The 22,325-nt window shown below is 47.2% G+C and overlaps 2 protein-coding genes across 8 annotated transcripts in view; both read right to left on the bottom strand.

Annotated features, from left to right (window-relative positions):
* Nucleotides 1–741: 741 nt before the first annotated feature.
* CRYBB3 (crystallin beta B3) lies at nt 742–3,498 on the bottom strand. Its single transcript, XM_065646342.1, has 5 exons — nt 3,424–3,498; nt 1,965–2,083; nt 1,690–1,822; nt 1,411–1,553; nt 742–907 (listed from the first exon to the last, which is right to left on the bottom strand). The coding sequence occupies exons 1-5, from the start codon at nt 3,496–3,498 to the stop codon at nt 742–744; spliced, it is 636 nt and encodes a 211-aa protein (XP_065502414.1).
* Nucleotides 3,499–6,301: 2,803 nt separating this feature from the next.
* KIAA1671 (KIAA1671 ortholog) overlaps nt 6,302–22,325 on the bottom strand; it is a 69,345-nt gene continuing 53,321 nt past the window's right edge. For 3 of the 7 annotated variants that reach the window (XM_065646234.1, XM_065646235.1, XM_065646236.1), the window contains 7 exons: nt 15,847–15,965; nt 14,787–15,042; nt 12,593–12,767; nt 11,264–11,391; nt 10,760–10,899; nt 10,519–10,601; nt 6,302–10,001 (listed from right to left, as the gene is read on the bottom strand). In XM_065646234.1, coding sequence (XP_065502306.1) covers nt 10,523–10,601; nt 10,760–10,899; nt 11,264–11,391; nt 12,593–12,767; nt 14,787–15,042; nt 15,847–15,965 — 897 coding nt within the window. In that variant the 3' untranslated portion in view covers nt 6,302–10,001; nt 10,519–10,522. Of the gene's footprint in view, nt 10,002–10,518; nt 10,602–10,753; nt 10,900–11,263; nt 11,392–12,592; nt 12,768–14,786; nt 15,043–15,846; nt 15,966–20,435; nt 20,524–22,325 lie in introns of those variants that run through there. The other 4 variants (XM_065646240.1, XM_065646239.1, XM_065646241.1 and 1 more) reach the window with 3 other exon arrangements.

Here is a 22,325-nt window from a genome sequence, read left to right as displayed (position 1 = left end):
CACGTCAGAGAGCATCCCCAGGGAGCAGCAACCCTGGGTGCCGGTGCAAAGGTTCCTCAGGGCTGGATTGGGGGCCCTGCAGAGCCCTCGCCCCACAGGGTGAGTCCTCCTTTGGGGTACACTAGGTAAGCAGTGCCGGGGAACAACTGGTCTCCACACCCCACTGCTCTGAGTCTGCCCATGTCCCTCAGGACCCTCTGGCCACCACCGTGTCCCTTGGGCTGGATGCCCTCCCACAGCAGAGCAGACCGGGCTGCGGAAAGTGAGGAAGGAGCCAGGAGCAGAGCTCCCCCAGGCCAGGGAGACGCAGGCACAGGAAACACTCTTGGCAAGTGCCTGGAGACCAAGCCCCCAGGGCTGAGTCACCCCCCCGGTGTGGGGGTCACCTTGGTGCCACTCCGCACACCAGCCACACCAGCACTGGGGCTCATTTTCGGAAAGCCACAGCCTTTACTAACACTGCACGCACTCACAATTCCCCCACTTCTGCTCCACACGGGAGTGCTGGGGCGCTGCCACGGCACCATCCACGTACCCCCAGCGCCGGACCGCGGCCCTGCTCACCGCGCCCCCCACAAGCACGACCCCTCCCCGGACCAGGCAGGCCCCCGGCAGCCTCCAGCTCAGAGCTTTATTGAGGTTTTTGCACAAAAAAACACCAAGGTCACAGCATCCGCCAGCGGCATCACATCAGGCAGCCCCCAGCGCGGTCGGCAGCGGGGGGGGTGTCCCTCGTGTCCCTCAGCTGTTCTCGAAGCTGCCGCGCTGGTGCCACTGCTGGTCGCGCACGCGGCGCACGGACTGCATGAGGGGCTGGTTGGCGTCCCAGTCATTCCAGTGCCGGTACTCGCCCTTCTCGAAGACGTGCTGGCGGCCTCGGTACCCAGGGAACTCGTAGCCCACCCACCTGCGGGGGACAGAGGTGGTTCTCAGCAGCGCCCAGGGGCAGCTCCAGTCCCGCCGCTCCAGCCCCCACCATGGGCACGTCGTCCCCAGGCCCACACGTGGCAGTTCTGGTGACACTGCCGCAGCCACTGAGCATCACTGCCAGAACAAGGCTGCAGCTGCAGAGCCTGGCTGGGAAGTGCCATCGTGCTGGGAGGTGACGGGCAGCCCGGAGTGGAGAAGGGGCCATAGTGTGTCACCTCCACCACTCCTGCAGCGGTGTCCTGCTGTTTGGGGCAGTACAAGGAGCCATCACACAGCCCCGGGATGCTGCCCTGGTCCCCATCACTCCCTGCAGGCCCGGGGGGTGGCAGGGGACACGATGGGTATGAGCAGCATCACCAGGACACCTGCCCTGTCCCTGCTGTAGTGGCTGTGCCAGGCACCCCTGCCACCACACCGCAATGCCACGGGACAGGACCTTGTCACAGCATCCCCGTGTGCCCCCAGGGCCACCATCCTTACGTTCCGTTCAGGGCCCTGACGCTGGCCACGCGGTCCTGGAAGCCGTGGGCCCAGAGGCTGGGGACGTCATCGTCCACGATCTCCATCTTCCGCCCCGTGTAGCCCGTGTTCTCAAACAGCTGGATCTTGTGGTCAGGGCTGTCCTGGGGGGGAAGCAGCATCAGGGGCTGCCCTGCATGACCCCACTCCCCCTGAGCCCCCCAGCCTGGCAGACCCTGTCGCTGCAGCCACGCAGGGTGTCCCCAGGGGCACAGACACCCCAACACAGCCACTACTCACAATCTGGAGGGGACGGAGGGACATCAGGCTGTCGCTGTTGTGGCTGTTGGACCAGGAGTCCCAGCGCGGGTAGTCGCCCTTCTCCAGCACAAACTGCTCCCCGGCGAAGGCTTGGCGCTCGAAGCCCACCCACCTGTGGGACCGGGGGGCTGGGGGTGGCTGTGCTGTCCCTGGGGGAGCAGCCCAGCACAAGGCAACGCTGCCACCCCCCAGGAGGTGGGGGATGCTCTCCCTGCACCCCCAACCCTGCGGCATCCTCCGCAGCCCCGACTTACGGGCCAGCCTCCACCTGGATGGAGCCCACCTTCTCCAGCTCTCTCTCCGTGATGCTGGGCAGCTCCTCCGTCAGCTCACACTTCTTCCCCTGGAAATTCTCCAGCTCATAGATTGTGATCTAAAGGGGGGAGAGACGCTGTCAGCTGCTCCTGCAGCCACCCTGGCGGGGGAAGCGCCCTGTGCTGCTGCAGGACGCCCCTTGGCAAACGCAAGGAGCAGCAGAGCGCAACGCTCCGAGCGCGGCCCCTCCATCCCCGCTGCCCTGCACCGGCACGGCTCCTCTCCAGCGGCACAGCCGGGTCCTGCCGCGTCCCCTGCCCCGGCAGATGGCTCCCGGGCTTCGCTCCACAGCCAGCTACCAGCCAAAGACATTTGCTTGGTAAAACACAGGCTGATATTTCATCCATGGCAAGCTGAAAACAGCATCTAAAATGCAGAAGGTTTGTGCTAAGAGACCTCAGGGACCGTGGTCTCCTGCCCCCAGTCATGGCCCATCCTTTCCTTCTCGCTGCTCCCCCAGATCCCTTAATGCCTTCCCCTGGCTTGGCATAAGCTTGTTTTTTGCTGTTTTCCTCTAAACGCTGCCAGGTGCAGTGACCACGATGCCTCCCTGGGACCTCCCGCTCCCGCAGAGCTGCAGGACGAGCTCGGGGCAGCGCCAGGGGCTGCAGGGACCTGAGCGCCCGGCACAACTGGGGTGGGCACGGCAGCCGGGCTGGGCACAGGTGTGGCAGAAAACCCCAGCCCCAAACGGGCCCCAGCCAAAACCCCCAGCGCCCCAGCCAAGGGCAGAGCCTCCTGCAGACACTGTGTGGTGGGGGTGTCAAGGGATGGAGGTGGCACCCGTGGTCCTCAGGAACTTCTTTCCACCTCAAATCAATCAGCAGCCCAAGCTCCCAGCGCTTCTTTAACCCCGTTTGCAGGATCTTCTCCCACCTCCAGCCTTCCCTGGCCAGGAGCAGCTTTGCTCGGCTTCCCAGGCTGCCACCATTCCAACACCCACAGCTGATTTACCTCTAACCAACCCACAAGCATAAGAATTATAACCTAAAAAAATGCATAAGGAGTTTCACTGCTCAAACGTCCAGTCGATCCCCATCATGACAGAATACTTTATCTCCCGGATTAAAATGCTGCGCAGCTGCACATGAGCCCAGCCGTTAATGTCCTTGGCAGCCACAAACGCAGCGAGCAGCGTCTCCTTCTGCCAGGCAGCAGCAAATCCCCCAGACGAAGCCTCTGTCCCCAGCCCGCACAGATCAGCTTGGCAGATGAGGAGCAGATTTATCAGCGATGACACCAACACGCTGCTGCCTTAGGAGAGCCGGAGGCCACTTGGTTCCCCAGTACAATCCGCAGCACTTTGACACTGGTGCCAGGTTGGTGCACGCATGCTGCAACACACGGTGACCTGCGGCATCGCCCAGAGTCCGTCTGTAACCAGCTCCCCCAGTATACCTTGTAATTAGCACCTTGCTCGCCAGCACCCTCCCCAGTTGCCATCTGCTCGGGGGGACTTTGCTGCTCAGTCATCGTGCCTGGAAAACCCAAATTGTAGGAGGTTAACACAGCATCACTTTATAATGTAAAGGCTGACACCTCACATAAAAGTACTTAATAAAATACAAGAGGTGAAGCTGGCATGGGAACAGGCAGCAGTGAACACGTCTCCCTGAGGGCAGCAGCTGTGAATCCCAGGGATGTCCAGGCTGGAAGGAAACACCCGTTATCCACCCTCCTCTCCCTCCTGCATCCTCGTCCGGGCATCACCGTGGGGCCAGAGAGCCCATGACCGAACCAAACCATCTCCCAAGAGACCCGGGATCCCTCGCCGATCCTGGGCAACTCACCCAGCTGCTTGCTAAACTTATTTCTAAAAGCCTGCCATTTGTTTTCAGCAGGAATTTGCCAGGTTTCAGCTTCCAGTTGCCGACACCTGTCCCCAATAACGCAAAGGCTGGTGGCTCCCTGTGTCCCAGGGGGATGGAACCCACCCCGGCGGGGGGTGGCAGCCAGAGCCCCCTCCCCAGAGCCCCCTCCTCGCTCTCCAGGAACATCTCTCGAACAGGAAACCCTGGCCAAACACACCTCCCTCCTCTGCTCTCCCCACGCGAACGTGAGGGGCTGTCGAGAGGCTAATAGACGAATAAAAGGAACCAAGATTGACCAGCGTCCTTAACCAAACCCCCGCAGCACCACCTCTCGCCAAGCATCAGCAAAAAGTTCACTATAGCAAGACCTCAACTAAGACACGTTAATTCTTTTTTAAAGCCCCTTCCAGTCCAAGCTGTGCCGCCGCTACCTCTCCCGGCGCGGTTCCGCTCTGCCGGCGGCGCGGGCGGCCCGGCTATTTATGGGTTGCTTCTGAACAGAACAGCACATTATTGGGATGCTGATACAGCAGCTGCGTCCACTGAATTCCATCCATGAGATTTCATCTCAATAGCGCGGGCTCGCAGCATGCTGTGGAAACCTTAGTCAGATTTCTCTCGGCTGTCCCTTAAAAATGTGCCGCTCGATTTCCAGAAGATTAGCGGCGAAATTCACGTCAGCACGTTCACGCTGCTTCTTGCCAGGTTCTCTGGAAAGCTCTCCCATCAGCAGTTAACGGGAGGGTTTCACCTAGAAGCCAAGCCCTGCATAAAGCAAAAACAACCCCAAACAAACAACAAAAAAAGGCAAAATATTTACAGCTTGTTTGGGCTCCAACACAAGATGAGACGCGGGGCCGGTGTCAGGTCCCAGGAGCTCAGCTGGGAGCGCAGGAGGCAGCTGGTGCTGCAGCAGAGGAGCAGGACCAGCACCCAAGATTCGGGTTCTTGCTTCAGCTTTGGCCCTTCCCAGGACCATCTCCATCGAGTCCCTTCTTCTTTGCACCCCAGCCCATCTCCCTGCCATGTGCGTTGCCCAGAACCACCAGCGCTCACGGCCTGGGGTTCAAGGAGACCAATGGAGTCTCGTACCCCGGTTAATCCATCAAAAGCCCGATCTGATGGGGGAACAGGCAGCTCTGCGGCACCGACAGCCGAGCCGACAGCGTTTCACTGCTCTGGGAGCGATCGTGATTCCCTCTTCTCCAGGAACACTGAGCTACATCCAACCGTGCACGTCTCCATTTACTGTGGCTGTTACAGGGTTTGGTACCTGCTCTTAGTGCATCTCGTCTTGAAACTAAGAAATTGCACAGGAAACATTTACCAAAATTGCCAAAAAGCTACTCCAGCAGGACAAGCTGGAGGAATTTGAAGTTTGTCTGATTGGCAGATGGCTGCAAACCTCTCCTGTCCGCACCAGCGCCCACATGTAAACTAGTAAAAACTAAACACCAAGAGCTGCACGGTGCAGCTCAGCAGCAGCCGCTGTCACCAGTCAAACGGCATTTCATACCTACAAAAAGCCCAGCACAGACAGCAGTTTGATTCAGTCTGTTTAGTGCATTCAGCTCCTTCTCACAGTTATGTCTTGTCTTTGAATACAAAACTGTCTGGATGCACCAATGGAGCTCCAGTGGCCTAGTGGATAAGGCACTGGGCTCTTAAGGCAGGAATTGTGGCTTCGAGTACCAGCATGGGACTTGAGGAATAGGAGGCAAGACAAGGGCAGCAAGTCTGCCCAGGTCTGAATAGGAACTGTGGGATCCAATGTGCAAATATGCCCTTGCAACCACAACAGTGTGGGAGGAGGTGGTAAGAGGTGACAGAGTCACCTTCCACCCAAACCAAAAACAACTCCCCTAAAGCGAAAAGGGCTAACAAAATGAGTGTTCCCTTCCAAAAGTGAACAGTAACCTCAATATACAAGTTTGATCCACTGAGAAAAATGCTACCACCCCTTGGGAGCAAAGGTTGGGGAAAAAAAAAAACACAAAACACAAAACCACTGCTTTAAAACCTCAAACCAGCTCTAGATGACTCTTTCAATCAAAATATGCTACCAATATACTCTATGACATAAAAACCACATATGTATAAAGGAGCATTACAATAGCAGACTAGAAATACAAAATCTTTCTTACCGGTCCGTTCCTCACTAGCATCCCCATTACCCTGAGCTCAGCGGCTGCAGGGCCCAGGAATCTTCCTCTCCCAAACTTGCAGAGCTGGCACGTTGATAAGGCAATTGCAAAAACATGACAGAAGGGGCACTAGATCTCTGTGATCTGTCTTCCTAACAGAGCACAATTTCCGTTTGCTGTCAGCCTCTTAAATCCCTCTGAGAAATGCTGACAGCATAGTGTTAGAAAATAGATTTCTCTTAATATCTGGTAAAGCTAAGCTTGAATTGTAATTGTACAGTACAATACACAACAGCGAGAATGTCTTTATTACTTCAGAAACTATGTGGTACAAGATATTTTCTATAGCACAAGGTATTTATTGTGGCCTGTATTCACATATTCTGTAAGGCTACATGGAACGTTTGCCAAACGTGCTCTCCCTTCCGACACACAGGCACACCATGGGCAATAACACCGTAGTATCAACACCAGCATTTTCATAGTAAGGGGAAAAAAGGCATCAAGACAGAAGAGCCTTTAACTGGGGCGCAGACTTTTAAAGCGTTGTATTTAAAACTATTTATGTGACTTTTATCTTAGAGCTGCCCTGATCCCCGCTATGTTGGTAGATCAGCTCTCCAGGTAACACCTGGACACCAAACCACGTCCCCAGGCTCACCCCTCGGCCAGGAGACACACCTCTACGTCTGCACAAGCACTGAGGCTCAGAAACGGATGCTGGTTAACAGATTGCATTTTTAAGTTTGACACAGTGCATTTAACAGTTTGCCAATAATCGTTTGCAAAGAGGGTAAAGCAAACTTTTGTGCCAGCAAAAAGGTGGCAGGGTCAATACCTACAATACCTTTGTAAGGAGGGTCCAGACTCGAGAGGCTGAACAACAGAACTGTCGCCTCTTTCTCTGCAGGAAGTAAAACCAAAGCAGGGGGACTCAGAACAGCTACAAAACTGCAAGGACTCAAAGAAGAGCTACACAGACCCTAAAAAGGTGAATTCGCAAACAGAAAAATAAAAAGGAAGAAATCCACAACTGGGGATTCCAATCACAAAAAACAGAGGAGCCACGTAAATCCCCAAATGACAAACTAAAACAGAAGGAGGATTTCTGGTAATGATGAGAGAAAAGTGCAGTAAGAAGTATTTCTAAATGCCACAAGCCACGTACTTTCGCTTTTAAAAACATTACTGATGCAGCTTTGTAAGCGAGGGGGAAAAAGCTGAGCAGCTGTAAAGGACGGGACGAGGCCACCGCTGGATCTCCAGCACCTTTGTTATTGCTCAGACACCATTAGGAGAAGAGTTAAAACCTGCTCTAAGGCAGGTTCCAGTAATTAATGAAAAATCACAACCAAAGAAAGTGGTGAAGCTAAGGGCTCACTCCCATCTTGTATTAACAGTAAAAAAAAAAAAAAGTATGTGGCAACAAAAGTGTAATAAATTCAACCATCATTATTTAGAATTAAAATAGAATTATATAAAGTGTATCACAGTATGGTCTGTCATTTAAGAAATAATAACATATTTAAGCATCTTTTATTACATAGTGATAACCTGAAGAGAAGGAAGTAGATATTTAATCCATGTACAATATAAAGAAATGATAGAGCAGAAAAGACACTTTCCCATTCAACAACATTCTAAAGATGCTTTTTAATTAGACATTTAAGCATTAAACATTTCTCAGTAGTAGGTTAAACTACCAAATACAGTAAGTTTCAGTGCATTGTCCAAGCAGACGTGGAAATGCAGACACATTCAATGGGCTTTGTGGAAACCTCGTCTGAATCCCCTCAGTTCCCTCACACCCAAACACGCAGGTACAGAATTTAACCTTCCTTTATTAGACCAAGAACCAGTAAATCCTCTGAGTAGTGGTAATGCCAACCTGCTGAATTCGCAAATCAAGCCTGTGTAAATATTCTCGTAAGCAGGGGGAATTTACCTGATTTCTAGGCCCGGTTTAAGGTAAGCCCCACGGTCACAAAACCATTTCGTCCTTCTGTCCCAGCTGCAGCCGCTGCTGCTCAGGGCTGGCCTGAGTGTGTCACACGTGGTTTACACCCGATGGTAAACCGGGAGTGCTGCCTTAAACAATGCCCAAAGGACACGTATGCAAAGCTTATCTTAAAGAGTTGCCTTTTCCACCATCGTCTAAAGAAAAGGGGAGGAAAATACATGCAACATTTGAAAAGGAGCTCTTTAACAGTCTGGTCGACTGAACTCAACCGAACCCATCGCCCGGGGCTCAAAGCTGCACAGAATGAAAACGCTTGGCAGGGATCTTGGGTGATCATTTCTTACTTGGTAGCAGAAAGGGCTATAAAACTGTAACGGTGGCAACAGCTCTGATGTGAAACTGGGCCAAGCAGCACGTAAAGATTTTTTTACATAAGAGAAATGTATTCATTTCATCTCCGTTAAGTACAGGGAGCTGCTATCGGAACTAAATCTGGGAGAGAGAGATGCACATATGGGACTTGTCTCCTGGCACGCTGCTCTATTCCCCACGAGCAGAGCAGGACTAAGATTCACCTTGGCTGCGACTCCTCCAGGAGAAGAATTGGCACATGGTTTTGGCAGGACGAGCCTGACAGCCAGCCCAGGCGTGGTAACCCCACGGACAGCGAGCTTTCTGAAACGCCGATCATTAAAAAGAGGAAAATGAGTTCAAGTGCTGGTGCTTTATCTTTAATATCTAGAGCTATGAGGGCAGGGGAAGGGCAATGCGAGGAGCAGCACCCGCTGCAGGAGGGCACCGGGAGCTCCCGCTGGTCTCCACATTGCTGCTTTCTTCATCAAATACAGACACGACAGAAAAACCTCCCTCGTTGGGCTACACTTGCAAAGGTTTACTGAAAAGAGCACTTATTTGGGGAAAGAATAAAGTATGCCTTAAATGGACATCTTGGTTGATATTTCAGAATCTGTATTCAAAGATATTAACATATTTGAGACCTTAGCGATATTCATCACACCCGTGTTATGCATGAGATATCTATACTGCTATTATAACATCGGTTTTACCAAAAGAAGAAAAGTAAATCATCTGAGAAACTGAAGATCACATTTAGGTTATCCCACAAAAATCAGCATAAAAATAAAAACTTAACCCTGGTATTTACAGATTAACGAATAAAAATATGAAGTGGGACTATCCAAACTGCTATTAAAGTGACATTCAACAATTAACTGGAACCCTGATATGAGTGTAACATCCTCCCTCTTTCCCTTCCTTTTTTGTTATAAAAAACAGTATTTACATTTTTTTTTTTTAAAGAGAACTGGTTGACATTATTGCTTGATCCTTTTTAGGAAAGACATTCCAATGAAGCAATTATTCCACATGCTGACAAAACACAGAATATACCATTTCAAGAGTGACAAAAGTTAACATTTTGTTCATCTAAAAATTATATTCATCTGCTAGGTCAGCAGATCACATGTAAATATAAGCCAATCAAAAATACATTTTACAAAAAATAATCAAGTTTCCTTTTTCAATATGGCAGTAAACATTGCTTGTTCTTTCACTCTCACCTCCCACAAACTTCATTCTAAATAGGAGCGTACTACTTTTTCACCAAAAAAAGAAGATAAATTTGATTTAAATTGTTATTTTCATAAACAAACACAAAGCCCAGCCTTACACCTGACATATCTACCAAAAGTCATACTTTTGAGCCACCGAACACCTGTGTAGTCTCTGCTCAGCAGCGAGGGGACTCCCCGGTGCACAGCGCTCCGAGAGCAGCGATCACAACCTTCCAGGACTTTCCAAAGTGACAAACTCAGAGCCACCGGTCCTTCTTCCAGGCAGGTCTAAAGTGACTGTCCTCCCATACCAGAAAAGATACAGCTTTGTATTTGACTATGAATTTTAAGCAGCTTTCTCCACAAAACAGGAAGGCACCATGCACATAGCAGTTGAGGCAGGAAGCAAACAGCAGCAACATGACGTGTGAATTTTAAGTTCAGATGAGTTAAGGCTTCTGTTAAACTTCTTTATCTTCTTTGCTATCTGGAAGGAAAAAACAGAAGCGATTGAACTGAAGCAATGGTATAACACGGTCGCGCAGTCAGACCCTGCTCGGTGTCCGTAACAGAAAAGCCCCACAAATACATGTAATTGTTGCAGTGTCATCTTGGTCTCACCCTGTTTAACGTGCTGGGTGCTCAAGAGCTGCCCAGCATTCTGCTGAAACAGCATGCGCTGAGGTTTACAAAACACGGGCAAACCTTGGTTATTCGGTGAGAGACTCGCTCTTGCAGCAAAGAGCGGGTGTTGTTAAAATAAGATTATCTGCAGAAAAATCAGTGAAACTATCACCTGCTAACAAAAACTTCACTTCTACAAAAGGTGCTCTGCCTCCTCCCAGAATTACTTTGCATTCCTAAGTGAATCTTTCATAGAAGTCTGGTTTAATGTTTCTGCTTAGACAGTTGTTATACGGACACATTAAGGGAGCTTTTCCAGGTGTGTTTCTATCCCTGCACACTTTCACCAAGCCCCTCTCTTTGGTGGACGGTACCTTTACCTTTTCAGACCTGATTCTCATGATGGCTCTGTCTCTTCTTTGATTTCAGCTCCTTCAGCCATTGAGGAGACTTTTCTTCTGACCTAAGATACAAAAAAAACCCCACTCTTCATTATTTAATTCTAAAAACTCACTACAGAAACAAAAAGAAGAAATATACAATTTCCCCTACAGCCTTGGAAAGCCTTATTTTTTTCCACCAAAATGAGTTCTTGCATCTTTGCAGCACTGGAAGTCTCACCTGTCCTCCTTCTCCACACTGGAGGGCAGCAGTCTGCTACCGGGAGCTCCGAGCTGCAGTTGTGGTTTAGGGGATTTGAACAGCTGAGCAGAACTTAGTTCACCAGGGCTCTCAGACACTTGTCTTTTCCGCAGCTGGGCCTAAAAAGTAAAAATAAAGACCTCATTTTTAAGGCGGCATTCGGATTTTTTTTTTAATGCAAACCAAACAACTCGGATTCATAAAAACAACAAAAAAATCCATGTCTGAAATCAGCGAATAGATTCCTTATAAATGTATGCAGTTTTGAAAGCATGTTTGCATTGCAAAGCAAATTTTTTTTTCCAAATCCCTCAGTATTTCTAACCAATAGTTAGGCATGAGGAAGACAACTGCAAGGTTTTTCCACACATCACACCCACCTCCCTCAACATTCCCCCTTCAGCAGAAGGTCCTGGCTCTGATCCCTGGGAGCATCTGCAGCTCCTGAGCTGCTCCAACTCCTCTGGCTCTGCCCGTGCTCACCTTGAGAGCAGAGTGGTCCATCCCTGGAAATATGGGCAGTCTCTGGGCTTGGACAGAAGACGATCTTGCTGTGTGCTGTATCTTATCTTCCTCATCAGAATCTTCCTGTTGCATAGTTTTCTTCTCTTCTAGTTGTTACAAAAAAAGAAAAAAAGGCAGAGGTAAAAAACATTAGTCAGCAGGCTTTTCATTTATACCTTGTTTCAGATCTCTCCTTCCATTCAAAAATGTATTACGAGTAACATTAACACACCACAGGACTGCATTCAATGTGACAGATCAAAGCAACAAACATACTCAGTACCCAGCAATCAAAACGTTTCTTGCTGACAGAGATGACAGAGCAGAAGACACTCCTAATTTAATGAATGTTGCCGCTTTTAAACATCTCCCCTGCTTACAGAACGTGAGAGTTAATTCAGATTGGAAGAGACATCAGAAAGTTATCTGGTCCAGCCCCTGCTCGAAGCCAGGCTTTGCTACAAAGAGGTGGAGCAGCAGAACTCAGCGATGCTCTGGTTGCCTTTAGAGGCACTGGGTTTTGGTCAATAATTACGCTCCAGCTTCCAGTACAGTATTTCTTATGGAGGTAAGTCTTCAAAATATCCTGGGTCTGTTTGGCCTGCCCCAAAGGAACCGCCAGCAGTTGCATCCTCTGCTCAGGAATACCAAAAAGGTATCTGTGGCACAGATCAACATAGCAACAAAGTGCAGTGGGTACTAAATCATGATCTATAACGGGTACGTGCGCTGAGGCATTCACTTGCCGGGATTTTCAACGCCTGATACATTTCCTTATTGCATCCCAAGGAACGGGACAGGCCAGGAGGGGACATCTTTAATAGAATGGATTTGAAGGAGTTGATTTATGCTTAACTGAGCCTCTTTAGTGCTGTGGTACATAGGGATGTTAGAAAGAAAGAATATTTATGAGCATGTCTAGAATACGAACAATTACAGTTGCTCTCATCAATACCACATGGGCTTAGATTGAAAGACAGTGCTACAGAACACATCCAACCATAGCAGTTTCTAAACTCAGTGTTTTCTCAGTGAACAACAACAACAAAAATATCTTAAGCCAGCAGGCAGAAGCTAAAGGAAATCGTGCCCAAGCTCTCCTTTCCCTGATCCTTTTAGGTCTGGCTGCTGCAGCTGCCCTCGCTCCAAGGAACCGAGGGGGAGACGTGATGAGAGGATGATGCAGAGGTGGAGAGACAAGCTGCTGTGAAACGCTGATGTGCCTTCAGGTATGTTATACCATCTGGAAATACCTGCCCTTATAACCAAGTTGATTACGGCTCATTATTTCAGAGAGTTGAGGGATACCTGTGGAATCTTTAAACATCCAGGTATTATCTGGTTCTTCTGTCAAAGAAAATCTGTTTTCAAACTCCAGCCCTCTGCTTCTTCTAAGAGAGTGGGAAACAGGAGCCCGACGGCGTCTCTTTTTGCTGAGTTGTACACGAGTCTTCAGCGCACTGGAGTCCAGAATGGCGGTTTGCTATAAAAAGAAGCAAAGCCTTTACTTTCAACCAGACTAAAAACAAAAGTCATCTCACCCATGATTTCCCAACCTATTTTAACGCATTAATCCATTCAGTTTAATTAAACTATATCTATTTGCCCGATTATTATTCTTGTAGTTACTTAAAATGATATTAAAGAGAATTTATGATGAGGATATGCTACATCACGGCTAACTGGGTGCAATACTGGTTCTTTGATCTCTCTTGCCTGTGGATGGCTGATCTGCACGAGTTATTTTCACTAAATTAATTTTTAAAAAATCCCTGCAATAAATAGGATTTTGGTTCCTAGAGTGTTGTAAGAATACAGGCCTTGCTGGCTAGTACCAGGCAAAGGCCAGTAAGAAGACTTGGATCTAAAAACAACAATTACGCTAAATTCTCTGGTAAAAGAGTGCTGTAATTTCACCGTTCTGATGAGTTGCGGAATCCACAGAAATTTCAAGCTGCTCACCAGCAACCAGGAGACTGCAAGTTAAGTGTCATGGCATTCAGAAAATTTCTGTGATCAGTCATTTCAAACACATCTGTCTCTGCGCATAATGGTAAGACTATAACGTTTACACAGCAAAAGGAGCTGTAATTTATTTAAAGCAATTTATTGTTAGAGATTTGCCTGTGCCCAGCAAACATCACTGAGCCTCCTCTTTTTCTTCAGAAGATGTGATTTTATTTCTTTTCAAGAGATTTTGGGTCAGGAATAAACTACTCATTAAAGCAGCATATTGATAACTTCAAGTACAGCTGGCAATGTCTTAAAGAGACACCTTCAGCTGTCCAGGGAACAGCACAATGTGGGGCCATCTCTATTACCTGCAGAACCACTGACGGAGACAAAACGCCATCCACACTGTTCTGGGACACTAACACTTCTTTTACAGAGCAAAAAGTGCATCTGAGATATCCTGCCAAAGGATCATTCACCAATACCAAGGCCAAGGCGTGTGCGGTTGGGGATCTCCAAGCAGTGGACCAAGTGTGGCCTCTGTTTCAGAGCCAGCGCGGGCTGCAAGACGAGAGCAGCCCCTGCTCTGGCAAAACACGGGATTCTGCAGTTCCCCGGCGGAGAGCAGAGCTGGCTGGGAGCATTTTCCAACAGCCCACGCAGGAAGCAGCTGGGATTTTCACAGCCAATTCTGCACCAGACCAAACTGCCTCCAGCGCAGACCTGCTCGCATCCGTCCTACGTCTCGGCGAGCAGCCTGCGCCACGGATCAGGAGGCGTCACGGCACCTCGAGAGGCAAAGCAGCGCATCAGAGACCTTCCTAGCAGCTGCACCAGCCACTTAAGTAGGGAATCTTGCACTTACCAGTGTGTCTGCCATTAGGTATTATCTAATAATGATAATAAAAAAAAAGGTGCACCAAGCCTTACAAAAGAAAATCAGTGCTTCCTACATGCTATACTGAAAAACTGCAGTTTAGTGCTTTCAAAGAACACTAAACCTCACCTAATTGTGCATGGCCAGAAATTACTGTTCTTATACCAGCTGCAAGATCCTTAAGTGTGAAAAAAATCCTTTGAAATGCAATTGTGAGCTACTACAGAAAGAGACCAATTGTAAAAAAGAAAAATATTAGTAAATATCTTTATAGCCTTAAATCTGCATAGCTCATAGCACAGCAGTCACCAGCTATTTATGTTATTTAATTACGTTTCTGATGTTCATGGAGCCATTCGACTCTGTTACAGCTCACTGAGGAGCAGAAACAGAAACGGCAACTTTATTCAGCCATTAGCAGGCATTATTCGAGGCCAATAGCTTTTTGGAATCTCCCAGAACCTAAGCACTACAGGAACTAGAAGAACTTCATAGTTTTCATCTTAAACTTTTCAGGTAGGAAATCAGCTGGGAAAATTCAACGTGATAAAGAAAAGGCAGAGGAAGACTGAGTGCAAAGTTTCAGGAAGATACTGCTTTGCAGTGCTTAACGCAGGCAACAATTTAATTAACGTAGAAGCAGACGTTGTGTTTCCCATTATGGTAACTCACATCGATGAAGGAGAAATCGGTGGTCTTGCCATCCGGGTAGGTGTCCCCCACAGGAGGTAAATCAGTCCCGTCAGTAGAGTCCATGTCAGTGCTGGAACGGTCCAAACTCGTGCTCCTTTGGTCTTTGGAGAAGTCATGGTGATCGGCCAGGGAGGCGGGTTCCGTTTGAGAGGACAGGGAAGACGGGTGGCTATTTGGAGGTTGTTTTCTCGTTGAAATGACATCGTTTTCCGAGGACGGAGATTCACGCACAAAGCTGCAAATTGAGAAAATGAAATCTGTGAGACTCCAGGGTGAACAAATACATGCAAGTATAGTTTGGATCACCCATACTCAGCAGATGATAAATGAAGGTAGAACTTAAAATATATTTCTAATTATAATTACAAACACAAAGCATTAAAAACATTTTACTATATTAATCGAGTCAAAGCCATTTGGCCTATTTCTCAAGAAAAACTTTTTCCAACATCTTTTTTCTACCATATTAGCAGTATAAAAATAACATCTAACCTGCGTTTCACTCACTAGCAGACTTGTTAAATCTATTCCAGTCCAAGCTGGTTTTGTCATCACTTCTAAAAAATCACAGAATCACAGAATGTTAGGGATTGGAAGGGACCTCGAAAGCTCATCCAGTGCAATCCCCCCGCCGGAGCAGGAACACCCAGATGAGGTTACACAGGAAGGTGTCCAGGCGGGTTTTGAATGTCTCCAGAGAAAGAGACTCCACAACCTCCCTGGGCAACCTGTTCCAGTGTCCGTCACCCTCACCGTGAAGAAGTTTCTTCTCAAATTTAAGTGGAACCTCTTGTGTTCCAGCTTGAACCCAATACCCCTTGTCTTAAAAGCAATGATACCGCATCCCCACCCGAGGATGGAGTTTACCTTTCAAACCTTACTGCAGTTTGCAGATATTCAAGAAAGATTTCTTCACCCATAGACTAAAGAAACTGTATAGTCACTGAAGCTGAGCACACAACTCAGACCAAGGGTTTCTCCTCGTCCCCCAGCCCAGGCAAAGCTCAGGGGTGGCGGAGGGGACGCCACTGGCCCTCACCTGTCCCCGCTGTGCCGCTGCTCGTTCCAGGTGCCGTACTGGCTGTCGGGCTCCTGCACCAGCGTGTCTGTGTCCTTGGCGTCCGGGGGCTGCCTGGAGAAGCACTGCTTCAGCTGGTCCTGCAACCAAACAATTGCCACAGTTCAGCATTCCATTAGCCCTTGCCTAAATGATTAACAGATTTTATTTGCTGCGGTGGTTTTGAATCCGCCAGTTAAACCTGGTCAATGTAAAACCGGGAATGAGCTTCAGCATGGAAATGGCTGTGTACTCAGCACAACGATTCTCTACAAAATAAGTTGTGTTCTCCTGGGTTCTAGAGCAGGAACTGACTCCCTGGTTTTACTAACTCCATATTCCCTTAGGATTATTCTTATCTCGGGTTGCACAAAGTTTTTTAGAAGCACCTATGCAAACAGAGAATTCTGCTGGGGACTACATTTTATCTCCCCAAGCATACAAAGGAAACACCAACTCTACTGCTCTTTGCCTGGGTTTAATAAAAGGACCTTTTTTTTCCCCAGCTCTTTCTCTGGGGGACATTCAAACTAAAAATAATAAATAAATAAGCAAAGTGCCAGACACTAGAAAGTCTTTGACAAATTGATGTGTGCTAATGTAAAGTTCAAACACAACACACAACGTAGAAGGACAGACCATGGTGGTTTTTCCTGTGTTCTACTCCGACCTTTCATTTCTTAAGTCTTTTTATTTCATAGATTTGCCACTTTCCTAGCGGTAACGGTGCATCTAAGGACAGGGGACAGAAGTGGCTCAGCTGTGCTGGCACCCTCATTTGCAGCAGAACAACCTTAATATGCTTCAGAATATGGCACTGTCACACCTTTTGTTTTGCAGTTGTACTCAGTTACGCATTGAGGTTAGATAGTTACTGAAATAACACTTTGTGCATAGATAATTAAACATGGGCCCTTTTCACATTCATCATCCTGAACAAATACAAGTACAGCTTTCAGTGCTGTATCAACTTTGCTTATGAAGATCTCATCTGACAGCACATGACATTGTTTTCCATCTGTCCTGAGCTTTTTCTCTCTTAAAAAACCAAACAAGACACCCCCCACCCCCTCAGACTCCCCAGCAGAACCTGCTGGTGGAAACTACCAATACATATATTATATCTATTCTACTTCAGGCAGCACCCACAAAGTAACAACCATATTCAATGAAATGGGATTCCTTAATATTATTGGGAAAAAAAAAAAAAAAGATTGCATGCTTTTTTTGACATTGACATTAAGGATAATTCACTTAAACACTGATACTTGGCTACTGAAGACATCCCACAACGTGTGCATATTTTCTAATGAGTTTATTTCCCCAACCGCGCTACCAGTCACTGCCCCCCTCTGGTTCCATCACCCTCTCGGCGGCTGACAAAGTGGTCTCGTTTGATGCTGACTGAAAAAGCAACAAGAAGCTCCAGCATTTATTCCGAGTATTACAATGCATCATTACTAGACAAAGTAAAACTCTCGGTTTGCAATGCTCAAGTAAAACAGGGGCTCAGTGTGTGAGTTACAAAGAACGGAAGTTTTCTGCTTCTCATCTTGCAGATGTTCCCAAAGCCTTATGATTCACTGGTAGTAGTTCTTACACTTTCTATATAAAAATATACACTTATGTCCAGAGGAAAGCTGAGTTCTTCCATTTTTCAGTCCACTCCAGGTACAAGCGGCACAGCACACACCTCAACAGCCAGCTGGTTTGGTTTGAGAATCACTAAGTGTTACCTGTGTCATTTTGGTTATAAAACTGCATCTCAAAGTTCAAATATATATAATGTCAGGCAGTGTTGCCTCAAACTGAGGAACGTGTGCTGATGAGTTCGTCTGCAATGCCCAAGTTTATTAAGAATAATCAAGCCTTCAAAACGAGCAATATATTTGCACCTACATTCTTTCCTGTCGCTGCCAAAATGGTATTATCTGAGCTGTGCATGTTTTTTTCCTTACGGCCACTGCTCCCACGATAACACTGCACTTGTTATAAACAATGTCTCCCCAACACAGGCAAACAAAGTGGCTTTTCTGCTGCTCCCAATCCTGGTCCTAAGCTTTTTAGACTACATTTCTAGCTAGAAACGATGTGAATAATTGCAAGTAATACAGATAACAGGCTTCAGTTGGAGCTGGTGGAAAATACCAGCTTCCAACAAAACGGGGAAGATGGTTCTGTCTGTTGGGTCATTTTGTGTCCCTGCATTGTCACCTGGGGTATCGGGCGAGGGCCACTGCGGTGCTGCAGATACAGCTTCTAATAAAGGTGCAACTTGTTCTGTGCAGGAATTGGCAACATCTGGCAAACACTCTGTACACATTGATTACAAGAACGCAGTAGTTTGCAATGTGAGATTGGGATTGAAAAAAAATTCGTAATAAGCATCAAGCTGAAAAAAAGAAAAATGGGAGGAAATGTCCGGTGGTTCCTGAGAAATACAAGAATATTTCCCTCCCACCCCGCTCATGTGCTCACAGTGGAGCTCGTACGTGGAATTCCAGGGTTTTTTAACCACCAGTCAGAATGACAAATTCCCTGAGAACGATACATATGTACCGTTGTGTTTTATGGCTGAGATGCTTTTAGACACAAGCAGCTCGAATTAGGTCATACAGATATATTTGCATTTTCTGCCACTAACATTTTACTTGGAACAACTTGGTGTTACAACAAAGAACATGAATGAAGAACAAATTGGGATTACAAATCGAAAGTTTTAAAACATATGGCAGATTGGGAAAAGAATATAAGACTTACTGAATGTATCGGTGGCCAGCTCTGCCGCAAGCTCATTACATCCCACACTGCCCTGAATCACCTTAGTTAACATAAAACCACAGAAGACAGATCGAAGGGCCCCTCCTATGGCCAAGTCGCGCTTGCAACGCATCCTGTGGCACAGCGAGGTGAACTAAAACCAGTTTTTACCCAAGTACTGGGAGAAGAAAGAAGAAAATACTTTGCAACACGTACTGCTCCCAAACATGAACAGTTTCTGCTTCATACTTTGTTCCCTTGCCTAAACCCAAGTTTACAGCTCACTTCTTCAGATGGATGAATTTTTTTTTTTAATAAGATCCTCCAAGATGAAGTACTGACACATCTGGCTCTGATTTCTGTTGCTCAGAAGAACAGATCTGCTCTGAATAGAACCCTTTTTTCCTGTAAGAGATAACTACCCACTATTAACTCAACAACCTTTTGTTAATGTCTGTGATCCATTCTCTTTCTTTATCCATCCCTTGGAAGGAGAAACCAATGTTGAAAGAAGAGATGTACAACATATGGAGCTAGGCCAGATCCAGCCATTTCCTAGATAAACAGAATATTCATGATACTGTAAAACCAGACATTTCAAAGGAAAAGGCAATAAAAGGAGGAGTCTGTGTCTTCTTAGCACACAAACCCAAATTATGAATCTTTGTATTTATAACCCCAGAAAAATCTCCCCAATCAAATAAATACTGCTCTCAATCCAGTATTCAAATGCTGTAATTCTCCATGCTTTTATCTTTAACTTCATAATTCTTACAACAGTAGCCAGGAAAAAAAAAAAAAATCAACTTAATTTTCATATGAAATAAACCAGCCAAGTCATATACTGATTTGCCTCTAGTTCTTCTCAAATGAGACATTATGGTTATGCCTCTTTCAGTGCTCGTTTGGAATTACGCTGGGTTTGGCAACAGTCCAGGGCTGATTACTCCTGCAATTTCCAGTTCCTGAAAATGATGCACACACAATATTGGTCCTACCAGTGCAAGAATTAACTGTAACTAAGAAGGACTGCATACATTTATGTGAAAAACTCCTTTGCACCAATGTGAAATAAAGACCTGGCATATGAGGAATACCAGCTGAAAGAGATCTCATGAGTCAGAATCTGCACAGACAGTTTCAAAAATATCTTTCTTTGTAGAAGAGACTGAGACACCAGACAGCCAAAATGACACGCCACAGCTCGAAGTGCAAAAATTGGAAGTTAAAATCTGCTGCCATGAAATGAATATGAATAGGTGATTTGCACAATGGAAGGAAGCTTTGACCATCCACCTTGTTAATAAAAAACTCAGAAAAATTGTTGTTAATTTCTTGAAAAGGGTATTTTTCCCCTTCTTTTTTCCCTTCTCCTTTATTAATTAAGAGAAGTCAGAAGTAGGGTCAAATTGCCCATATTCAGAACTCCACTGCCCATTAGTGTGACACTGCACTTAAAGAGAGTTTATAAGTCCTTCCAAGTCAAGAAAACTGTCCCAATTGTTCTACTATTTCATAGCTTTGACCAGGATGTTGGGCTAGATGACCTCCAGAGGTCCTTTCTAATCTGAATTATTCTAATGATTCTAAGGATTACTACTGAAAGGTAAACAATATATTTTGGACCACTAACAGAATTATCAAGAACACAACGCCATATCAAATCCAACCGAAACCCCCTACAACAAGAGGGCCTCAGAAACTCTATAACTGTCACGCATTTTTCTTCTTTGCAGGTAACCCAAAGGCCAAAAAAGCAAACAATGTCTGACTCGGTGGAATCAGCACCCTGGGATTCCATCAGTACTCACTATCCGGCGGATCAGTGCTGCCCACAAGGAGTAAGTCATAGTTCAACACCAACGCTCCCGGTAGTTCCAAGCAGCCAGGTGAGAAGATTTACCAGCTCAGTCTCTAAATAAACTGCTAGAAGGAGCGAGTGTCCCAGTGCAACGTCCCCGGCCAACGGCAGCACCTCTGCCCCCCACCCTCCACACGGCACCCACAGATAAGCATTTCCAGGAACTGGACGTTTTCTTTGACCTCGTGGATGAGAAAAGTTAAGAGACCTCCAGCGCAGGCTCCACCCACGGGCACGGACACAAGGACAAGGTCCCCAGCCCTGCCAAACAAGCACAAGCAATGTCTTCAACCCGAGGAAGCGCTTTAAAAATGCTGGAGACCGAGTCAAAGAGCAATGACAAAAGTAATTGAATGAATCAGTCTCAGAACCCCAAGCTCTTTTCACTGTGACGTTGGCCATCCCTACCGCTGCCAGCAGGTAGAAAGGCTGCAGGGACCAGCCCCGCTGTCCGCTCAGGAGGAACATCCCGCCAGCCCCGGTGTCCTCCGGGATGGGGTGGCGGGGACAAGGAGGTTTCACGGGGCAAACTGGAGCACAAGCACCCGCGTGGGGAAACACACGCGTGCCCCGACCGCCCCAGCCTGCGTCCAAAAGCACTCAAACGTCCTCCCACACAGCAGATTTAGCACTGTTATATCCCAAGGACCCACGCTGCTGTACTCGAAAAACCTTTAAATCATAAATGTTTAATTTTGCCATGCGCAGCGGAGTACGTACCAAGTCCCAGGGTATAAAATATTCTCATAAATGATATCAGCCACTACATCCTCCCCGTTGCTATGCAACCCCAGACTGTCACAGCCATATGTGTTTTCTCTACCTCTTCCACTGGGATATGATAAGCAAGAACCAATTATACCCCTACCATTAAAAGCTGATGGTGTTCACCTTACGTAACAGGGGTTGTTTGTAGAGGGTGACTGGTTTAATTCTCAATATTTTCATAGCTTCCCAGCTTGATGCAGAGGTCCCTTCTGACCCCAACCATTCTGTGAATCCCAACCCCCTTCTCCCCACCAGGGGCAAAAAAAAAAAAAAAAAAGCAAAAAAGCATATGTACATCTGCAGAAATAAGGAAAGGGCAAGTGTCCCAGCCCGTAACTCAAGGGAGTAAATGCCAAGGGTGCATCGTGAACAGCTGGTACCCAAAAGTAAGCAGGTGGCGAGGGCAGAGAGCATCCCGAGCTGCTGTACCCCGTGCACGCCGTCAGCTCAGCTGCGCTGCTTCACATCGCACCTCAGACCTTGTCACCTCGTCAGCCTTGCTGAAGGAAAGCCAGCCTTCATCTTTAGAAGCGAAACTCTCTCCTTCAGCACTGCATTTGAACTGAATCAAAACAAAACTAAATCCATTGCATTTAACATATAGCCCTTTGAAACGTGTGCGTGCCTTACGCCACAGTAAAAATATTTTCACCTTAGTCAAAACACCCGAACTGTGTAACAGGCCTAAACACTGTGAATGACCTGACAAGTGAGTTAGCACAGAGCTGACAGGGACCGTCCTCGCCACACCAGCACAAAACATTCACTGTAAACAGCAAAAAAAAGGAGCAAATCATCGCCAGCAAGTTCAATGACTTACTCGAGTTCAAACAGTGTGTTCCCAGCAAGCCCTTTCCAGCCCAAACTTGAACCCCCAAGAGGCTGAATACTATCACAGCTTCCCAAAACCCGCATTTTCCACGCATTTTGAACACACAAAATGACTTTCCCTGCTTGCCAGTCTTTATCTAATCACTGCTCCTCCGTTCGTGGATCTTTCACTCGTAACCCCTGGCTATGCCGGGCCTCCCAGAGCCGGGTCCAGCCGAGAGACCCACGATTTGCAAGGCAG

This window comes from Caloenas nicobarica, chromosome 16 (genome assembly GCF_036013445.1).
Source record: "Caloenas nicobarica isolate bCalNic1 chromosome 16, bCalNic1.hap1, whole genome shotgun sequence".
Classification (NCBI taxonomy): domain Eukaryota; kingdom Metazoa; phylum Chordata; class Aves; order Columbiformes; family Columbidae; genus Caloenas; species Caloenas nicobarica.
Note: the sequence above shows the minus strand (reverse complement) of the source record. Positions and strands in the feature narration are given on the sequence as shown.

Excerpts from the sequence above, each read along its gene's own strand:
- CRYBB3 (XM_065646342.1), bottom strand. The coding sequence starts at position 3,498 with ATGACTGAGCAGCAAAGTCCCCCCGAGCAGATGGCAACTGGGGAGGGT. Across the intron at positions 2,084-3,423 it reads AGCAAGGTGCTAATTACAAG|ATCACAATCTATGAGCTGGA; the intron begins GTATACTGGGGG and ends TCCCCCCTTTAG. Across the intron at positions 1,554-1,689 it reads CCCTCCGTCCCCTCCAGATT|GACAGCCCTGACCACAAGAT; the intron begins GTGAGTAGTGGC and ends CTTCCCCCCCAG.